At 49.2% G+C, this 21,278-nt stretch overlaps 2 protein-coding genes across 2 annotated transcripts in view; both read left to right on the top strand.

Annotated features, from left to right (window-relative positions):
- VPS53 (VPS53 subunit of GARP complex) overlaps nucleotides 1–9,102 on the top strand; it is a 64,210-nt gene extending 55,108 nt beyond the window's left edge. The window contains exons 19-22 of the mRNA XM_083875065.1: nucleotides 1,214–1,283; nucleotides 3,601–3,738; nucleotides 6,139–6,243; nucleotides 6,597–9,102. Of these exons, the coding sequence (XP_083731191.1) occupies nucleotides 1,214–1,283; nucleotides 3,601–3,738; nucleotides 6,139–6,243; nucleotides 6,597–6,767 (484 nt within the window). The 3' untranslated portion in view covers nucleotides 6,768–9,102. The remainder of the gene's footprint in view (nucleotides 1–1,213; nucleotides 1,284–3,600; nucleotides 3,739–6,138; nucleotides 6,244–6,596) is intronic.
- A 3,061-nt stretch (nucleotides 9,103–12,163) lies between these two features.
- On the top strand, nucleotides 12,164–19,758 carry RFLNB (refilin B; the record flags this gene model as incomplete). The annotated part of the gene is made up of 3 exons (XM_083875368.1): nucleotides 12,164–12,391; nucleotides 13,705–13,814; nucleotides 17,088–19,758. The coding sequence occupies 3 exons, from the start codon at nucleotides 12,164–12,166 to the stop codon at nucleotides 17,419–17,421; spliced, it is 672 nt and encodes a 223-aa protein (XP_083731494.1). The 3' UTR covers nucleotides 17,422–19,758.
- Between the last annotated feature and the right edge of the window lie 1,520 nt (nucleotides 19,759–21,278).

Below are 21,278 nucleotides of genomic sequence, written 5' to 3'. Positions count from 1 at the left end.
GTCACTCTTCCATGAGAAAGGATGAGAAATGGATGTCCTGGCTTGGAAAACAGGTGGCAGGACAAACAAGATGCTGTCCGTGCTCCTTTGCTTTGTGGGGAGGAAACAAAAAGCTTAACAGATGCAAGGGGGGAAACCGCGCTGAATTTAGATCATCATCATCATGAGCAGCCTCAGTCCAAAGCACAGCAACCAGACTGGCTGATACTCTCTTAGCACAGAGCCATTAAAAATCTAAGAGCTGCCACCAGGTCATGGAAATGTGAGCCCTGCAGGCGTTCAGCCAAAGGAGGACATGTGAAAGGAGCAGAGTACATTAAAAACAAGGCAGCAGGAGGAAGGCTTGTTCAAGTGGTGTGGTCCTGACAGAGTTTGTTGCTCCTGCAGCTCCTGAGCTTTCCTGGTGCTGCTCTTTGGTGGAATATTTGGGCAGGAGCTTGCCCAAGAAGTGCTTTTGCTGGGAGGAAGCATCTGCTTCTCCACTGAGGAATGAAACTGCTCCAAAGCCTCAAATCAAGAGGCAAAAAGCTAAAAGCTGATGCTCTGAGGTGGTGAATATTGAGCTTCCATCCTCACCAAGCTCTCTCTGCTTGGGCAGTCATTTTTCTGAGTCTGGAGTCCATGACAGTAAAATATGGTAATGGTGTTTTCCTTCTCACAAAACTTTTTCTTGTCTTGATTGTGTTGGCCAGGAGCTTTCTGGAAGGGTGCCTCTGTGTGAGTATCCAGGGCCCAGCAGACCTCCAGCCTTGGCTGGACCTCAAGTTCAGTGTGTAATATGCATGTTATGGAATTAATTGTGTGCAGGAAAATGTAGGTTTCTGGATGCAGTCAAGACACATCCACTCATGAGCAGTGAGACTAATCCTGGTGTGTTGTTGTTTTTATGATGCACAATAGTTTGTTTGCTGACCTTTTATTGTAATGCCTCCTATTTTGTTTATAGCAGTTTATTTACCTAATGTGTGTGTGCAGCTTCTCAATAAACTTTTGGATCAGGAGGGAATTAAAGCAAAAGCACTTTGCCTAGGGTTGGGATTTTTTTTTTTATTTAGTATATTTAATATGTCTGGAATCAGCTTGGGAAGCTGGGACTCAGAGTGTCTCTGTGGAAGCCATCCTGGTTTGGTTCTGCATGCTTTGTCACCACACAAGACTGTCTGACTGCAAATATTCTTATGTAATCGTGTCATTTTGTATCTCTCCTGTGCAGCTCCTTCATTCCCAAGTTCATTAACCATCTCTTCAAGTGCAAACCTATCAGCATGGTGGGTGCAGAGCAGGTAAGGAGAAAAAGGTGCTTTGTCTGTCATATTTGATGGCTTTTGAGTTCAAGAAATTGAGGCATCTCTCTCCCTGCCTATGGGCTGGACCCTGCTGCTGTGAGGATGGGATTTGGAAGAGGCAGGATTTCATCTGTCCCCTGCACATAGAGCTTATTAACCCTGTGGACTCATAAAAAAAACCCAAAAAAAGTAAAAGCAAAAGCAAAAAAAAAAAAAAAAAAAAAAAAAGCAGAAGCATCTGTAATGGGACCTCAGTGAACTTCAAATGGGTGCCTTCAAAGCTGCTTGGGTTTTAGGCATCAAAGATGGTTCTGAGCAGTGTCTGTAAAATGAAACAGGAGCTTTACATCAAAACCTTCCTCGTCCTTAATGGAAAGCAAACGAGGAAAGCAAAGCTCGGTGCCTGCTCGTCTTGTGTGATGAGCAATAACCTGAGAGTGATTAAAGGGAGTCTTTTTTAAATAAGCTTCTCAAGTGATTAACCAGCAGTGGGCTTGTGTCTAATGTTAAAAGCTTTCAATATTGCTGTATGGGAGTAACAGGCCCAATTTGGTTCTTTAAAGCAGATGGGAAGGGTTTTATTAGCCTGATTCCCAGTGAATACATCTCATTAGAAGTGGGCCATACCTCCCTGGGGCTGGAGGTACAGAGGTCTCAGTAGCTGATCTGTCTCTCTGCAGCTTGTAGAACCTCAGTTCCCTTAAAGTCTTTGGACCCCCCCTGGTCACCCACCAATATCTTTCCATGCCACTTTCTCCTCCCTGGGGCAAATGTTGCTGGGGAATGCATTTTCCTGGCCTTTCTGGTCCTACACACAGCTTTTCCTGCTGTTTGCTAATAATTATGGTTGGAATATGAATACTGGGGTGATATTTATGGAGGTATTCAGTGCTCAGTGCAGAGAGCAAGGCCTGTGGGGTTTTGTTTTCCTCTCTGACTTAACAACTCTGCATCCCAGTGAGCCTTGGCAGTGAGTTAGCAATTCCAGGGACCTGGAGTGGGTTATGGTGGGAAATGGAGTGAAGGGACAGAGTCTGCAAGAGCTGTGCCTGTGGGAGAGGCTACAGAGTGTGCAGAGCTCCTGTCAGCCATGAGAGAGTTCATGTGGGAAAGGTGTGAATTCCCCAACCTTGGAATGTCTCCTTCTCTGGGATCCCTGGTAGACACACAGGAATCCAGCCATGGCAGCCTGAGCTGTGGGCTCCAGAGCTGCTCATCTGTGCTGTGCTTTCCTGGCTTCCCAGGAGGAGATTGGTGGTATCAGTTCTCCTCATGCAAACCAAGGAGAGGCAGCACCCAGCAAGGACACAGCACACAGATAACGGGGTCCAGATTGCAGCCAGCCTGACCTGCCTCTCCTCCTCCTCCTCCACAGCCCAGTCCTTTGGGTTCTCTGAATTCCCACACATGCTGAGGCCAGTGTTCACATTGCTGTGGTCACTGCTGGGGCTTCTGCAGTGCCCAGGATGTTTTGTGTTCCTCCAGAAGGAGCTTCCACCAGCTCCCTTTTAGGGGAAATGCTCTGGGTGTTCTGACAGCCCAGTGGGCTTTCACACTCACTGCTCTCTACATAAATTGGGCTGCTCTTCCTCTAGTTTGATTTCAGATTTCTGTTCTTCACTGGTCTTGTCTCTTCAGACATCCTTTGTGCAATCAGAGGAGTGTGGGATTTGGGTTAATTTTGCTCTAAGGAGCCCTGACCCACAGCATTTTGTCATGAGACAGTGCTGCTCTGTCTGGGCTCAGTTTCATGGCTGCTGCTTATTTATTTGCTGGGGTAGTAACAAACAACATCCAGGCTGTGAGCAGTTCTCAGTGTAGGTGTATTGTGTGACAGTTTTTAAGGAAAGAAACCCCAATCAAGGGGTTGAGTAAAGGCAGAAAACCTGTCAGTGTGGGTGGCTGGGTGCAGGAGGAAGCGTGGTGTTAGTTCATTTGACCTCAGTATCTAAATCGTGGTGCAGCTCCAGGTAATCAAGATTGTTTCACTTCATACTGTTGGGGGGAAGGACTGGAAATCTGTGCCTGATGTGTCAGATGTTGGGCTGCCATAAGTCATTTCCAGTCAGCAGAGAGGTGCTCTGTTAAAATCAACCACGATGCTGATGTGTAGCCATGGGTGATGATGTCTCCTGGAAGTGTCATTACATGGGTCAGTCCCTCCTGCTCCTGCACTCCAATTCCCAGGACTTCTTCCAGTGTGGGAAGTGTTAAACTTTTAAACTTTTTTAAACTTTTAATGACATTGGGTTGCAGCAGATGATGGATGTTGGTAGAAGGAGCTCGAGTAACAGAGTGTGGTTAACTCTTGCAGCTGCTGCTGGACACTCACTCTCTGAAGATGGTTCTCCTGGATCTGCCCTCCATTGGGTCCCAAGTGGTGAGGAAGGCTCCTGCCAGCTACACAAAGATAGTGGTGAAAGGCATGACTCGGGCTGAAATGATCCTGAAGGTAACTCAAGACTTTTGATAACCTGCCAGCCAGACTGCTGGACTGGGAATCACAGCAAATGAATTCCAGGGGGCCCTTCCTTTGAATGCAGCAATCTGCAATTGCACATGAACGTTTGTGAGCCTGCCCAGGGCCTCTGCCAGCTGCTCTACAGAGCTGCCTCACTCCCCTTGGGTTTGCCCCCCACTCTCTTCTAATATCACATTGGAGTTCTCACCCTCACTCTTCAAGGCAACTGAAGGTTCAACTTCTGCTGGCTAGAGGAGAGTTGAGGCACCAGGTTCCCTGAGGAGGTTGTGGAAATCAGAGTTTGCATCCCTGAGTGTGTGCTGTGGGGCAAACCCCAGGGTTCAGGTTACTCCAGGCCTTTGTGCAGACTCTGTCACGCAGGGGGAGCCAAGCTGTGCTTGAGTCACCTGTTTACTGTCTAGTGTAACAGCCAGTGCAAACATGTCTGGGTTACTGTATTCACCAGAGCCCTTTTTTATTTTCCAGACCTGCTGCCTGGAAAATGACCCAAAAGCAGTTGTGTTGTCTTCGTCAAAAGCAACAGGCCTAGCAATCTTCCCTTCCCAGTTGGTGCTGGAGTGAGAGGGCAGGTTTGATCCCAGGAGGTGCTGTTGGAGCTGGGCAGTTGTACCCTCCTGGGTGATGGGATTGTCCCCTGCTCGCCAGCAATGCTGGGAAGGCATTCCTGTGAGGGAATTAATGGGACCTGGGGTCAGGCAGCTGCCAGGCAGAGCCTCCTGTAAAGCACAGCCAAGGCAAGGGGGGGTGAGGAGCCTGAGCTGTCCCTCTTTGCCTCCTGCTCAGTGTGGCTTTGCTCCCAAGCCCAGGGGAATGTCACAGCTGAGTTTGTGCTCTGGATTCAGACATCAGCTCTCCAGCTCTTGGAGTAACGTGACTGAGCTGTTAGTGAATTGTAGTCTAAATTTTCTTAGAAATGACCTGAATAAAAATGTCCTGGTTTGTTTTAACGGGAGCAGGGAAGATTTGTGCCTGCTGCATACAGAACAGGTCTTTCCTTGGAGCTCCTGTGTGAATCAGAAGAGTAATGGAGTTAATTTGTCTACCCTTAGCAGCACATGGAGTGCTGCAGGTCCCCAGGCTGTGCAGCAGCAGTGGCACTGCTGTGTCACACAGCCCGTGCTGGCCCTGCTGCTGCACAAAGCACTCCTGGCCCCAGGGGAGGGCTCTGTGTCTGCAAATCAAACAGCCACAGGCTAACATCACTGGGAGGCACAGTGTGTGTTCCCAGGCTTGTTTTGGGGCAGGAAATTCAGGCAGACACACTTTGGGCCCATGGGCAGCACAAACAGATCCATTGAGCTGAGATGGGAGTGGGGAGGGGGGTGCTGGGCCAGGCACATCCCACAGAGCTCTTCCCCTTCCCCTCTGGCCACGCTGTCTGAAGCTCCAGCTTTTCATCTTGGCAGAAGGTTTTTACAAGGGCTGTAAATTAAGGATTTATAAGTGTATACACGGCTATGATGTTTCAGTGGTCTGAAGTGCAGGGAAAAGAAAGAAATGTCTTGGTGACAGCATACAGTGTGGGGTGAGCTGGGTCAGTGCAAACATATGGAAATGTTTTTGGAGACAGGGAAGAGCCTGGTCTGGTGCTGTTTCTGCCCATTTACACACACACACACACAGACACACTCTTCCCCAAAATATGGTTTGGCTGCCCAGCATTATCAAAAGATGTGTTCTCTGTGGAGCTTCCTGTGTGTGTTAGAAAAGCACATCAGTGAGGGATCATCTTACCAGCTTTGAGGCTATTTTGATTTTTTTCCTTTTTTTTTACGATTGCTCCTGAGCAGATGTTGGTGGGGGGTTCCCATCCTTCATCCCAGTCTCTCCAGAGGAGTGTCCAAGAGGACAGAGTGGATGTGTGTGGCACTGCTCACCCACTGGTGACATGTCAGGGGAGCTGCAGAGCAGGGAGCTCTGGCCCACACTCTCCTGGGGAATGAAAGAGTGACCAGAGAGTGTTGTCATATTCCCCTGTGCCTCCAGGCAGGAGGGAGAAGAGGGACATGCAGCCAAAGTGAGGATCTGGACCGTGTCCAGGCTCCCTGATCTCTGGGGACTTTGTGAGTGTCACCAGCACTGTCAGTTCTGTCCCCTGCGTGACTCCCCAGCTTGTCTTCCCCGTGCAACACGATCAAATCTTGAGCTTTAACAATACCCCAGTGCCTGCCAGCCCACAGGCCACAGGCAAAGTCCTGCTGCTCTTTGAAACATGATGCAGAGCCTACCTCTCTCATGAACAGCCTCTTTCTTGTTCCTTGAGCATTTTATTTTAGGAGCCAGTCCTGTTGTCACTCCTGTGCCAGGGTTGACTGAGCACTGCCTTTAATTCCTATTATTTGTCTGATTTCTTGTTCCTGGTCTTGGCAGGTGGTGATGGCTCCACATGAGCCCCCAGTTGTGTTTGTGGACAATTATATCAAGCTCCTCGCTGACTGCAGCACTGACACATTCCAGAAGATCCTCGACATGAAGGTCAGAACCTGTCCAGGGCTTCTGCTCATCCTCTAGTGCTGCTTTGGGATTGCTGGAGACTTTATTTCAGTGTGAAATGGGCTGAAACTTCATTTCAGTGCGCATTTCTGAGGGGTGGGAAGAAGCACTGTAAGACAAGTGTATCTTCACTCCGAAAGCAGAGTCGCCACTGCAGAAAAAGTTTCCAATTCATTTCACATTTTCATACCTGCTCCTCTCCTGGGGCTGAGCTCGGGGGGGTCATCCAGAGGTCTTTGGTGGGTGAGCAGGAGGGAGGGAAGGTTTGACCCGGGCTGTGCTGCAGCTGCTCCCAGCTCAGTGAGTGCTGTGCTTGTCTCCCTTCTCTCCCCCAGGGCCTGAAGAGGAGTGAGCAGAGCAGCATGTTGGACCTTTTCCGCCTGCGCCTCCCAGCTCCTCCTCCCGGCGGGGACGGCGCCGGCTCCCTCTCGCTGGGCGCTCCCACGCCCGAGCAGGAATCCTCCCGCATCCGCAAACTGGAGAAACTCATCAAGAAGAGACTCTGAAGGGAGCGGAGGGAAAGGAACTTTCAGGGCTGGAGGCAGCAGAGCTCATCAGGCTGGTGATTTACGGCGTGCTGTGCACTGTCACTCCCAGTCCCTGTGATCTCGTAACCGTCGTGTTCCTGCCACCGAGGAAGGATCTGAGCAAGGTGTTGGCTCTTAGCTTAGCAGGAGTGAAAATCAGGACACTGCCAGCTCCACGTGGTGGAGGAAATAAGAGGCATCTGGAAGGCAGCAGCTACAGAAACGATTTAGGTGGATTCGGACACTGTCTGGCTGTGATACGCTTGGTGTGGCAGCTTTTAGCCTGGCTGAGCTCCTGCTGCAGCACTGAGGGGTTTTGCCTCAGTTCTGTGTTACTGCTCACTCCCTGCTGCAGAGCTCTTCCTCTGATTCATTATTTATTGTGGGGTGGAGGGAACCAACCCCAAATCATCACCACCACCACCAAAACCCCAACCCTTTTAACAGCTGGGATCTGGCATCTGCAGCTCCCCTGAATCAATGAGATGCCCAGGAGGGAACCCAAGGCAGACTTCTCCCCTGCTCCCAGGACAGGCATGCATAAAGCACCGTGAAACAGCAAGGCAAATCCTTTTCAGAACAGGAGGAAAAGGCTGAATTAATGCCTTCTGCACCTTGGCAAAGCTCCTGCCAACCAGCTGGCAGACTTGGCTGCTGTTAGAGCTTAAAGGCCAAGCAGGACATGTGTGGAGCCCTCTCCAGCTGCTTGGTATTTCCCTGGCGTGTGCTGGGCTCACCCGCTGTCCCCAGTGGGAGTTCCCATCCTTCCTGGCCAGCATCTCTCCCTCTCTCCACAAAGAGCCCTTCATGGAGCAAGTGTCAGACTGCTCCAGCCCCTCATTCTCACTCCAGCTGGCGTGTCCAGAGCAGGGATGTGTCACCTTGGCACCTCTGCTGCTCTGCAAGGAGAGGTGCTGGAAATGTTGGCTCTATCAGGGAGCCAAGGCCATTCAAGCTTTGAGGCCCTCCTCCTCCTCCTGCTGCTCCTCTGAGTTTCAGCTTTGCAGCAGTGCAGAGGGGAGGAGAACCAGCAGTGAAATATTTTGGATAACCCAGGCCCCTCTTCCCCATGGCCCAGCTCCTGGCTCCCAGACAGAGCAGAGTTGGGATCAGTGGATGCTTCCCCAAGGAGTCTCCATGCAGGGAGGCCTCACCTTGTCATTGGCACTGCTGGATTTCTTCCCAAACTCCTCTGTGCCCTTTTCTGGGAGGCTTTGAAGGCATCTGTCCAACCATGAGTGAACCCCACATGGGCTTAGGGCAGGTCAACCAGGTGCCTGTGTTATTTAACTCAAGCTTCACTTGCATGAACAGGAAAGAGAAGTTCTGTACCATGAGGCAGGTACAGTGAGGAAGAACCATTCTGTCAGATGCCTTCCTGGGAGGGTTGTGCTCCCCACCAGGGCAAGTTTGGGCCTTAGGACTGTATTTATTTAGGAGCTGTACTCACAGGGATTGTAAAAACCACTGCTGCACCTCAGGGAGGAGGAGATCAGACTCCAGGAACGTGAGCTCCATCCACCCAAACCCAGAGCTTCAGTGGGATGGGGAGTGAGGAGCAGCAGTAACAGCCCCTGTGGGGAGGGACAGCAGCTTCTCATCACTCCAGTTTTCCAAATCTGCTGTTGCCTCCTTTACTTCCTCTCCTGATTCCCTGTTAGGTGACAAGGGATGGTTGAAGGCACATTGGGATTCTGAGCAGCTGTTCCACAAGGACAGATCATGTCAAGGTGCATGTGCAGGATGCCTCAGGAGTTACCACACTGCAGAGCTGGAGAGGAGGGAAACACGGGTTTGCAGAGATTCATTATTCCCTTGAGGGGATGAATAATTTATTTTAGATGAATTTTTCTTTGCTTTGTCTAAGGCTAAAGTCTCTCACTAAATTATGAATAGCTGAAAACGATGTTGGAGTTATCATTGTGTGTCTTACCCAAAGGCTTCCCCCATTTCATTCTCTGCATTTCATTCCGTAGATAAGAGGAAATAAAGAGAGAAATGAATTTTTCCTTTCAGCCTTTGAAGAACGCTGCAGGGCTGGGTGTTTTTTTTTGGAGTTCCACTTTCGGAGAGCAAATCCACAGTTTTCTACTTCTGCTGTAAGAGTTTTGTGCCCCTGGCTCTTGGGTGTTTATTAGATTTGGCAGGTCTCTATTTGTGCATTAGCTCCTTGGAGTTTACAGCTTTGGGGAATAAAGGATGATTATGTGTTTTCTGTACAAAATTCCACTTTTTATGGTTTCAGGCCGGGGTGTAATTCTGGCTGTACGTGGGGTGTGACACTAAAATGAATTAAATGCTTCACTGATGCTCATTGCTGGGTGTTTTCTGTACGGCTGCAAATCCCAGTGGCTGGGATGGACCTCACCCAAAATGTGCTTGGACCCAGCACTCCCTGCTGTCCATCTGCTCCTGCAGCTCCTTTCCCACCTTCCCTGGCAGCATCTGAATTCACAGCAGCTCCTCTCACCTCGTGGGTGGCTCAGCACTCCCGACCTTGTGCCCCTAAATAATCACATCATTTCTGCTGTCTGCCACTGTGGGAGCGATGTCTGAGAGATCCTCATTTTTTCCTTAGAAATTAATTAAAGGGTAGTGCCTTTCTTTCCACGCTCTGCATGACGCCGGAGCAGCTCCTTTTTCGCTGGGGAGATTTTAATGACTCATTTGCTTTTTCTCCTGGCGGTCCTGCCCTCTCCACCCTTGGGCAGCGCCGGGCGCTGGGTGTTCCTTTCTTTCCCCGGATTTACAGCCAGGACTCTGAGCATCCAAGTGACGATGTCCAAACCTCCACGAGCCTTTGCTTGGCTCCACCAGGGCGGTGGCAGCAGGGCTGTAAAAGCTGATGAAACCTCAGCAGCTTCAGTCAATGCTCATCCCTTGCCATCAATCCCAGTGTTGGGTGAGCAGAGCTCCTCTGTGACACAGCCCTGGCATTCCCCAGCTCCCCTGGCATTCCCCATCCTCTGGAAATAACTTTCCATCGTTTTCAAATGACACAGGATCTTTTTGGTTTGCTTCTCCCAGTGAAAGTCTCTGCCTGTGGTTCAGTTGCTGATTAAGCTGTGTACACCCAGCCTGGTGGAAAGTCCTTTATTATGGAAGGAGGATCCTGATAAGAGACTTGTGTCTGCCCTGTCCTGCCTGTGTGTGGGCAGTTAAAGAGTAAATAACGTGGGCAAACAGGCCAGGGAAAAAAAAAAAAGATTTCCAATGCCATCAGGGATGGCACTGCTTGGTACAGTTTGAGGGACTTTAAAGCAGTCAGACTTTCCGAGAGGGCAGAGTACACGGCCTGGAAGGCAGAGCCCCTGTACACAGTGACTCAATGGTGTTGGAGTTATTGAGCAGTTAAAATTCTGCTTAAACAGTTCCTTTTCATCCTCGCAGGGAGATTGGTAGGTCTGGATGCAGGAGACCCTCGGGTGGGCTACAAAGCCCAGAAATGAAAACCTGGAAGGGCATAAAAAAACTACCCTTTGTGTCAAGCCATGCCAGAACAGGAATTGGGTTTTTTTGCTAGAAGATAAGGAGCAGAAAGATTTCCAGGAGCTCTGCTTATCCCAGGCACTGAGATCCATCTCCCTTGGACCCTGATCCCCATGGGAGTGGCTGTGGGAGCACCCCCAGCTCTCAGAGGTGACTGCTGGGACGTGCCATAAGTTCCCCCTCTTAAATTCCATTTTAGTGGGTTGTTGCAGTGTGGGTTTTCACCCAGGAGCTGCACAGCAGCTCTGAAATGATGATTGTGTTCATCTGGAAACTGCTCCAGTGCCTTCCAAGGCATCTGATTTCATAAAGGGCTTTTATGGGAGATTTTGGAGTGAGGAGTGATCAGTTTTCCTATTGCTTGCAGAGACCGGCATCCCTTTTCTTTTTTTTTGAGGGGGATACACTTAAACTAAAAGGAAGAAAACACCTGTCCAGCACATTTGCTCAGACCCCAAAGATTTCAGTCAAAATCCTTCATGTCCCTTTTCTTTCCATCTGCATTTTTCAGCGAAGACAAACAGCCTCATAGTATTTCTTCAAAGGAATGTAAATTCCTTGAGGAAGTCTCCGGAGTTCCCAGCACCGCATAGCTGCAAACCACAGACGCCTACGGCTGAAACTTCTGCTCTGCTTTTAATTTTGGGGCAAGGAAGGAATTTTTTTTTATTATTTTTATTTTTTTTATTTTTTTTTCAGAGGTTTGGGTTCACTTGTGCTGGGCCCAGACTGCTGCTCTCTGTGCAGGGAGTGTTGACTTTGGCCGCCTGCAGGGTTGCTCTCCCTCCACCACAGTATTCCCCCACCGAATCTGATGACATGGCGCAATTATTTCATTAGGATTTTCCAAAAAAAAAAAAAAAAAAAAAAAAGGTTCCCCTCGGTCTCCTGTAGTGCTAGAAAGACCTTTTTTCCTTCTGTTCTCTTGTTTCGGCTTGGGCAGCTTTGCCTGAAAAACGCAATTAGGGGAGGCTGTTTGAATGCTGGGGAGTGGGGAGGAGAGAGAGCGGGATGGGGACACCGGGGGGACGGGGATGGGGACACCGGGGGGACAGGGATGGGGACACCAGGGGGACGGGGATGGGGACACCAGGGGGACAGGGATGGGACACCGGGGGGACAGGGACACCGGGGGGACGGGGATGGGGACACCGGGGGGACAGGGATGGGGACACCGGGGGGACAGGGATGGGACACCAGGGGGACGGGGATGGGGACACCGGGGGGACAGGGATGGGGACACCGGGGGGACAGGGATGGGGACACCAGGGGGACAGGGATGGGACACTATGGGGACAGGGATGGGACACTGGGGGGACAGGGATGGGACACCGGGGGGACAGGGATGGGACACCAGGGGGACAGGGATGGGGGCACCGGGGGGACAGGGATGGGGACACCAGGGGGACGGGGACAGCGGGGAGGGCGAGGATGGGGAGAGCCCGGGACACGGGGACACCGCTGGGATACAGGGACAGAAATAGGACAGCGGTGGGATGGGGACACCGGTGGGATACAGGGACAGAGATGGGACTTGGGGACAGAGGTGGGACACAGAGACAGGGCTGGGACACGGGGACAGAAGTGGGACACGGGCGGGTTACAAGAACACCACCGGGACGCGGGCACGGGGGTGGGACAGCGGGGGACACGGGGGTGGGACAGCGGTGGGACGCGGGGGTGGGACAGCGGGGGACACGGGCACGGGGTGGGACAGCGGGGGACACGGGCCGGACCCGCCCCCCGCCCCGGTGGCCCCTCCCCGGCCCGGCCCCGCCCGCCCGTTGCCGCCGCCGCCGCCGGGGCTGAGCCGAGCCGGGAGCGCCGCGGGGCCGGGCAGGGCAGGGCAGGACAGGACAGCACAGCACAGCACCCCCGGCCCGGCCATGGTGGGGCGGCTCAGCCTGCGGGAGGTGCCCGACCTCCCGGACATGAGGAAACGGGGCGACTCCGGCCTGGACAGCCCCGACTCCGGGCTGCCCCCCAGCCCCGGGCCGGCCCCGCCGCCCTGGCTGCTCCCCTCGGGCAGCCCCGACCGCGCCTCCGCCGCCTCCTGCTGCTCCTGCTCCTCCGGCGGCCTCCCGGAGCCCGAACCGCCCTCTGCCTCTGCTGCGGTGAGTACCGGCCCCTCCGCGCCTGCCGGGCACTGCGGGCACCCCGGACACCCCGGACACTCCGGACACTCCTCCGGGCACCCCGGGCACTGCGGGCACCCCGGACACTCCTCCGGGCACTCCGGACACTCCTCCGGGCACTGCGGGCACCCCGGGCACTCCGGACACTCCGGACACTCCGGACACTCGAAAGCCGGGTCTGGCGCTCTGGGAATGGGATAGAAGAGTCTCCCCGCCGTTTCTCTCCGTTCTAACCGAGCTCTCTGTGCTGTCCCGGAGTGTCTGCCCCGCCGGGGACTGGGGTGTTCATAAAGCTCTGACTGCAAGGGAAACTCCTCTGCCCCCGCTCCGGGCTGGGAAAGGCTTTGGAAATCCCTGTGAGAAGTGAATTCCTGTTATTCCTGAGTGACCTGGAGCAGTAACTTTATTGTGAATAAACTATAATTTTAGTTAATTCGGTTTTTCACCAAATAGCTTTTGGATGTTGAGCTGCTGGTACAAATACTTTGGGGACTGCAGGTTTGGAGGGAAAACATGATTTTACTCCAGGGGTGCTGCTGTGAAATTGGGAAAGGCCACAGGGAGGGGAAGATGCTCCCACTCCCCGAACCCCTCATAGTAAACACACAGAGGTGTGTGCAAAAACAGAGGTGGCTGCAAAAACACACTGAAGGCTTGGGTTCCATCCCTCCAGGATGGGTTCCATCCCTTCCCTGCATCCCTCTGCTCTCCCCGGGCTGTGGGATTGGTGTCAGGAGAGGGGCACAGGCTCAGGCAATGAATCACCAGTCAAGGGGAAGGAGTTTCTCCTTCCTGGCACTCTGGGTGTGAATTAGGTTGGATTTAATGCCTTCAAACTGCAGCCAGGGTGTAGCTCATGTGGAGCTCACGGTGGGATAATTTTCTGGGATAATTTTCTGTCCCTGGGTGTGTGGGGTGGATTCAGCAAGGAGAGAACTCTCACACACCCCTATAAAATGTTGGTTACAACTTGAGCATGGGTCAATAGAGGGAACAGACTGCTCTGCATTCCTCTCTCATTTCCCAGAGTGGCTCCTCTGAATTAAGCTCCTGAAGTTAGAAATTTATCTTCAAAAAATGCTCCTGGTCATCTCTAGGATGCTTTAGAGGCCTAAAGGATGCACCTGCAGCATGTCTTGGTCTAGCAGATCCTCCTGTAAATGTGAACATCAACAAGGGATAAATAAATAAATCTGTTTTCCTGAGAACATATTGCATTGTAACATAAAAAGTTACAACAATAAGGTAAAGTGAAACATTTTGCAATTTTTTTGTTTGTTTGTTTTTTGCAGAGTTCCGTGTTCTCTCCCAGCCCCGTTCTCTCCAGCTGCCCGCCAAGGTTGTGTCCTTTATCCTTTGGAGAAGGAGTTGAGTTTGACCCTTTACCGCCAAAGGAAATAAGGTAAATATTGTGCTACAGTCATCTCCTTTGGAGGGAGTTAGAGCAGTTTGCCTGTGCAGGAGCAGTTAGGCCTTATCAGTGCCTGTGAGTCAGGTTAATTTATTTGCAGAGCCATTGTTCACTGCAACTCTACATTCCTGGACCTGGACATTTGTACAGGCCAAAGGAGTGTTCAGCCTCTTTGAATCCCACCCATGTGGTTGTTTTGTTGGTTATTTTTCCAGGAAGACTTTCTTATATTTTACTCTCCTGCTTTTCCTTCCTTGCACTGCTCCAGAATGTTCCCCTTCAACTGATTAACCAGGAGGTAATTGTGAGGGAAGAGCTTCAAAGATCTTTCTAGGATGGTTTCATTAAGGGAAAGAAATTTTGCTCTTGCAACCTCATGGTTTTATAATAAGCCCTTTCTCTCTTAACAGCTGTGTGAGCTAAAGGAAATGGTAACATTCAGAGGAGTGCATAATTCTTTTTTTTTTTTTTAATGCACTGCATCACTTCACAGCCTGTGAATTATTCCTTTGAACACCATGATTTGCAGTAATGAGAAAAGAAGGCTCCCGGGTGATGACTGTGCAATTAGAGGGAGGCTGATAAAATCAAATGGAACCTTAATGCAGGGGAGGATAGGGAGAAGTATGTCCTGGTGTGGGGAAAAAAGGCTGTGCTGTGGCTGGAATTGGAGGCTGTTAACTCCTTGCTTGGTGGAAAAGCCAACACAGAGTTGTCCCAGGGTGGAAAAGCCAACACAGAGTTGTCTCAGCACTGAGATGAAAACTTCCCTTTGCCTGTGCAATCCGGAGTGTTTTCCTGCCCAGCTGAATCTTCAGCAGTTTATCTTTGGAGGGTGCCCCGTGCCAGGGGTGATAGCAGAGCTCTCCTGTGTGATCCCTGGCAGGGAAAAGCTGAGGAGATAACGTGTGCTCGGAGGAGTTGGGATGTTTATGTGCCCAGCCTGAATGTGGATCAAGAGCCTCTGGGTTTAGGGGTTTGCAGGAGGTTTGTGCAGAGCTCAGGGCTGAGAAGAAGTTCTGGTGGTGCTGTCAGCTGGGCTAAGCAGTGATAATCCTGGGAATGCTGCTAACATAAGGCTCTTGTCTCATCCTGTGGATGTGTAAGACACCAGCAGGTGGTTCTGCGTGAGGTGGGATGAGGAACCCGACAGCTCCTCTTCCCCACGAGCAGAGCTCACAAATCCCCTGCAGCAACCCACCCTCAGCCCTGCTTCGTCCACCTCAGTGTCCCATGTTTTGCAGGGATGCCAGAATCCATCCATGCAAATATGAAACTTTGGCCTTTTATTGACTCAGGTTATTTACTAAACATAAAGAATCATCGGCCTGAGACTACACAGAGTTATTCCTGTGCACGAGGTCAACACAATGTTTTAAGAGTGTGTTTCCGTGACTTGTGGAGCTTGTCTGCACAGAAATGCTCTCCTGGCTACAAGGTACAATTGGCACTGCTGTAGTTAAACCTTGTGGCATATGGGTAAAACCTGACAAAAGAAATCATGTAAAATCATGGTTCAGGCCCTGGGTACAGCTAACAACACCCAGCCTGGTGAGTTCCCGTGAGAAAGGAATTGTGACAGTGAGAATCAGCTTGCAAATCAATCTATTCCTGTGGGAACCAGTTTGTACCTTGGGAGGAGAAAGATTCTTTCTACCTGTGTGAAACATCTTCTTCCCAGGAGAAGAGAACGTAAACACATCTAGAGAGGAAAGTTTTTGATGGACACGTACACCGGCCATTACTAAGCAATGAACTGAGTTGCAATAAGCTACTAACCAATTAGAACCATGTCTTCTGATAAATGTGAAGAATAAAGATTCTTCATAAAGAAAATGAGATAGATAAAGTTAAAGAAAATGTGAAGAATAAAGAAACAGGTGATCTTTTCTGTCTCTACTACAACAAAACCCCTGTAGTTACATCAGAATTCTCCAGGCAGCAACAGACAGAATGAGAGGACACAGTCTCAACCTGCACCAAGGGAAATATAGGTTGGATATTAGTAAAAATAATGGAAAAAGTGATAAAATACTGGAATGGTCTGCCTGGGGAGGTGGTGGAGTCAGATCCCTGGTTGTGTTTATAAAAAACCTGGATGTGGCACTCGGTGCTGTGGTTTAGTTGAGGTGTTCAGGCTGAGTTGGACTCGATGATCTTGAAGGTCTTTTCCAACCTGGTAATTCTGTGAATAATTCCCTGTAACACCTCTGATTCCACAATAAGGGTTGTTAGACAGACATGAAAAGAAGGACACTCACACAGTCAGGTTGTCAGAGCAAAAAAGAGGGATGTTTATTTTGGGACTTTGATTTCTATAGTTCTTGGAGTTTGATCAGGGATTGGACAATGGAGTTAACGCTACTGACCAAACCAGAAATCTATCAATTATCCTTCCTCTAGAGAGCAACGTACCATTTACAAACCATCACTTCTGTCGATGTGAAAACCTATGAGAAACTATTCCAAAAACCACAAAAAGCCAAAAAAAAGATCGGGGAGGCCAGACAAAATAAAACCCTGTGATTCCCTTTGCAGGTACACCTCCTCTAGAAACCAATGTCCGTATACAAACCATCACTTTTACCGACATGAAAACTTTCAAGAAACTATTCCAAAAAACCACAAAAAGCCGAAAAAGATCAGGGATTGGACAAAATAAACCCTGTGTTCCTGTTGCAGGTACACCTCCTCTAGAGAGCAATGTCTGTTTACAAACCATCACTTTCATTAATGCGAAAACCTACCAGAAACTATTCCAAAAAAAACACCAAAAGCCAAAAAAAGATCAGGAGGGGCCAGACAAAATAAACCCTGTGATTCCCTTTGCAGGTACACCTCCTCTAGAGAGCAATGTCCATATACAAACCATCACTTTATCGACATGAAAACCTATGAGAAACTATTTCAAAAAACCACAAAAAGCCAAAAAAAGATCAGGGATTGGACAAAATAAACCCTGTATTCCTGTTGCAGGTACACCTCCTCTAGAGAGCAATGTCCGTTTACAAACCATCACTTTTGCCGACATGAAAACTTACGAGAAACTATTCCAAAAAACATAAAAAGCCGAAAAAAATCAGGGATTGGACAAAATAAACCCTGTGATTCCTGTTGCAGGTACACCTCCTCTAGAGAGTAACGTCCGTATACAAACCATCACTTCCATCAACGTGAAAACCTATGAGAAGCTATTCCAAATAACACAAAAAGCCGGAAAAAAATCAGGGATTGGACAAAATAAACCCTGTTTTCCTGTTACAGGTACACCTCCTCGGTGAGATACGACTCGGAGAGGCACTTCATCGCCGACGTCTACCTGCCCGTGGGGCTGAGCGTGGCCTTGTGCAGCCAGACCGTGCTCTGCGTGCCCGACTGCTCGTGGCGCCGCTACAGGGCCGAGGTGCGCCTGGAGCCCCGGCACCGGCCCCGCCGCTTCACCAGCACCACCATCATCTACCCCAAGCACGCCAAGACTGTCTACACCACCACGCTGGACTACAACTGCCGCAAGGCCGCCCGCAGGTTCCTCTCCAGCGTGGAGCTGGAGGCTTCCGAGTGTCTCGGCGGCGGTGATGGCGGCCCCGATGGTTGTTGACCTCCGTGGTTGTTTTCGTCTGTCCCTCCACGCCCTGTGCTGACTCTGAGCTGGCACAGAGCCTTCTCTCTCAGCTCTTAGCTCCTTGCTTTTTCCCAGCGTCGCGACCGGTTTTTCCCCGCGGGGATGTGATTTTTTTGCAAAAAAAAAAGGGATTCGGCCTTTCTGCCTGCGAAAGTCGTGAGTTCTCTCCCCTTTCCCCGTGGTGATCAGGGGAGTGCTTTTCCAGGGGAAGAGTTGGTAGGTGAGGGGTAGTGGCTGGCAGGTGGAGATCCATTCGATGCTTTGTGCAAAAAAAAAATAAGTGGGGATGTGTAAAAAAATAAGGGCGGTTCGCTGTCTTGCAGGGAATCCACCAGGACTGTTTCAGTTTAGGTCATGTTTTCTCCAGAAGAACCATCCCCTGGAAATTGCTGGAAAAGGCTAACAGAGAAAAAAAAAAAACCAAAAAAACCCAGAATTCTGCATTTGATACGTACAAAAACGTTAGCATATTTGGCATTCATGTGAAGGTGTAAATTGGGAGGAAGAGGAGTTCTGAGCAGAGCTCCAGGCAGCAGAGACAGGATTGTGTGATTCCAGTTCTTTGGGTGTTCTGTGTGACACACGCAAGTGTTTCTCTGCCTGCAGCAAGGCTTGTAACAGAGAACACCAGGCCAGAAATTATCCCTGTGTTGTTGGATCTCAGTGATGTGGAGGTGGAAAACCACAAGTGCCTTGTTTTTGCCCACAAGTGGGTGTGTGCACTAAAGGAGCTGTAACCAAAGCAAGGCTCAGATAAAGTGCTGGGCAGAGGGACCCAGGATGGCAGAGGAGGTGCTGGGTTGGGTGTGAGACTGTTGTGGTGAACAGGAGCAGGGGACAGGCAGGTTTGTAGTGCAGAGCAAAACCCAGAGCTGTAGCTCTGCTTCCCCACTGAGCTTGTCATGGCACAAATCCTTGTCCTTGGGCTCGGGGATGTCACTGGGATGGGGCAGCCTCTGCCTGTCTGTCTGCAGGCTGCTGGAAAACCTCTCCTGAGGGTGTGGTGAGTTTGGGGACCAAAGGGAATAGCTTCAGATCCTATGGAAGTCTGTCTGTTCGTTTGTCGTGTGCCTTGATGAAAATAAGATGAAGAGGTTTCCTTCTTTTCCCAGATTATTATTTTTTTTCCCCTGTGTTGACAGGAGCACAGTGTGGAGAGCATCTCCTTTGGGGAGGGTGGGTTGTGCTGGGTTTTTAGTGTGGTGTAATCTCTCAGAAACACCTGATAGACCTGTCTTAGCCAGACACTGCTTTTCCATATATTCCAAAACTCCTCCGGGGTGTGGGTGTGCAGCACCAGTCCTGGAGCAGCTCTTCAAGAGGACTTGGCAGTGCACAGCCCCAGGGGTGAGTTTTGTCAGTGGCAGCCTCGGGAGCCTGTTCTTGAGCTGTGCTTTAACGTGTATTTGTGCAAGTGTGATGGATGGTGTGGAAGTGTATCCCAGGGAAATGAAAGGAGTTGGGAGACAAAGAGTGCAGCAGGAAGGAAACCTTGGGTTCTTACGGTTTGGGGTTTTTTACTGTTGTTAGGGGTTTTTTTTACTTATTTATTAGCTCAGAAAAGAACATCCTTCTCCCTTTGGTACTTGCCTCAGAAAGGCAGCTCCCAAAACAACCCCAGGATGAGAGAGGACACAGCCGGGCAGGCAGCGCTCCGGAGTTCAGAGCAGCAACAGCATCACCTCAAACATTCTCCTCTCAGGCTGCAAGGCTGGGGAGAAGTGTCTTAACCAGATGATGCAATTGTGCCCTAACTGCTGCCCCAGGATGTCCTTGTGGTGTAACAGAAGGCCCAGCTCACCCCACAGCCCCAGGGGTTTCATATTCTCCTCTGTGGGATGGGGTTGCTCCATCCCTCGCTCCCCACATCTCACTCCTGGAGCAGCTCCTGGTGCTGGTCGCTGCTGGACTCAGGATTCTGGGAGAACACAGACCCTGGATTGCTCCCACAAATGCTCTCCCAGTGAATCCACTTGGGACAGATCTAAGAGGAGGTTGTTTTAAGTCGTAGCCATTAGTTGTTCCCAGTTAGAAGCGAAATAACCCACAAAAATACCCCCCCACGCTCCGGTTTTAGGATAAAGCACCTGGTTTTTATAAAGCAAGCAAACTTAATATGTACCTCTTAAGAATATTTTAATTGGTAGAGATACCTTTTAAATTATTTATGTTCCAACATTTGCAAAGCTCTGATTAGCTCTGTGCAAGTGTTCTTGGTGTCTGTGATGTTTCCCACCCCCCTCCTTCTGATTTTCAATTTGTGTCTTTTACTTTATTGGTAATAAATGATCTGAAAACCATCCTGCAGAGGAAGTCTCTTTATTTCTCATTCAAAGCTTTTCAGTGTTTATTGTGGTAGTTACTTAGAAATAAATACATAATATTTCCTGCCAACCCCAGCTCCCCTCCTTTCTCTTCTATTTGTTGTTTACATATTCCAAGAGGGTGTTTCCTATATAAAACTGTCTATATTAAAAACCAAACCAACACCAAATGTTGTGGATTTGTCAATTTAGCAAGACATTGAAAAAGTGCTTTTTAAAGACAGCTGAAAATCCTCTCCTTAACTATGTTTGAGTCGTTCATCTGGTACAGTTTTACTTTTAAAGAGAGTTTCTGGTATGAATTTCAGCATATCCTACAAAGTGAAGAACTAATCCCTTTTATAATACAACATGCATTTAACCAGGCAGGAATTTATTTTTTTAAAATGTGGCTGCATTAGTAAACACAGCATAAACACAAGACTGGAGTGTGCTATGCATTCAACTTTATAAAACAAAAAAGAGACGATTGTGTCGAGAGAAATGCTGTGGAGTTTTGTTTTTTGTGGTGTTTTTTGGTGTTTTGTTTTTTTTTTTTTTTTTTTTTTTTTTTTTTTTTTTTTTTTTTTTTTTTTTTTTTCTGTGGATCCTTAATCTGTTCTTTTAACCTTCCCACATTTTGCAGGCGTGCTGATTTTGTTAGTGGCTCTGGCAGAGCAGGGCTGGATGTAATTGAGCATCAGTTAATTAATTCCTAATGGGATTTTTTTTTTTTTTTTTTTTTTTTTTTTTTTTTTTTGCTCACTTTTTATTGTTCATCTGGTTATGTGCTTGTGGAGGCTCTAGAGTTGCATGTAATGACATTATTGGGGTCTGGGGAGCCGTGGAGCTGCTTCCAGCAAAAGGCTCTGAGAGCTTTTGGGTATCCTGGAGTTTTGAAGTATTAAACAGGAGAAAAGCCACATATAAACATCAATTTTGTATAAAAGGCTCTATTTAAAAAGCCATTAAGAAAAGACTTTTTAAAAGTCAGCACAGTGTCTTTCAGAGAGACTTTCAGATGTCACCCAACTTTCAAATGTTTCCTGTAGTGAGGGCTGGGCTGTTGTCCTCTGTATGAAAACCATTATTTTACTATAAAAATTTGAAGTAGAGGAGGAGTACAGGGCTGTTCCATGTGATTTTTAATTCATATTGGCCCAATCAGCTTCTAATTAGCAGCCACCATTCCACAATGTCACGTCTGAGGGTCTGAGAGGATGAATTTTGGTAACAAAATAAAACACCCAACCTAAGAACTAGATGGAAAAGCAAGAGATGAGGGTTGGATTCCCATCCTGACTTTGTTCTCTGAGTTTCAAGGAAGGTAAATTCATGTGCCTGGAGAAAATAATTTCAGCCTCTAAATAAGGAGTTTGGTCCTTCATCTGCTCACAAATCTGCAGTGTGAATACCTGGAAAGTTTAAGAGTATTATTTGGAAATAAACCAACAGCAATAATTAGCCACACTCCAGGACAAACACACAGAGTGGAAAGGAGCATTTCTGATCATTAATGGATATTTTAAA

The sequence above is a fragment of the Zosterops lateralis genome, assembly GCF_965231275.1.
Source record: "Zosterops lateralis genome assembly, chromosome: 19".
In the NCBI taxonomy this organism is placed as follows: Eukaryota; Metazoa; Chordata; class Aves; order Passeriformes; family Zosteropidae; genus Zosterops; species Zosterops lateralis.
The sequence above is the reverse complement of the archived record's forward strand: the minus strand, read 5'-3'. Positions and strand labels throughout refer to the sequence as shown.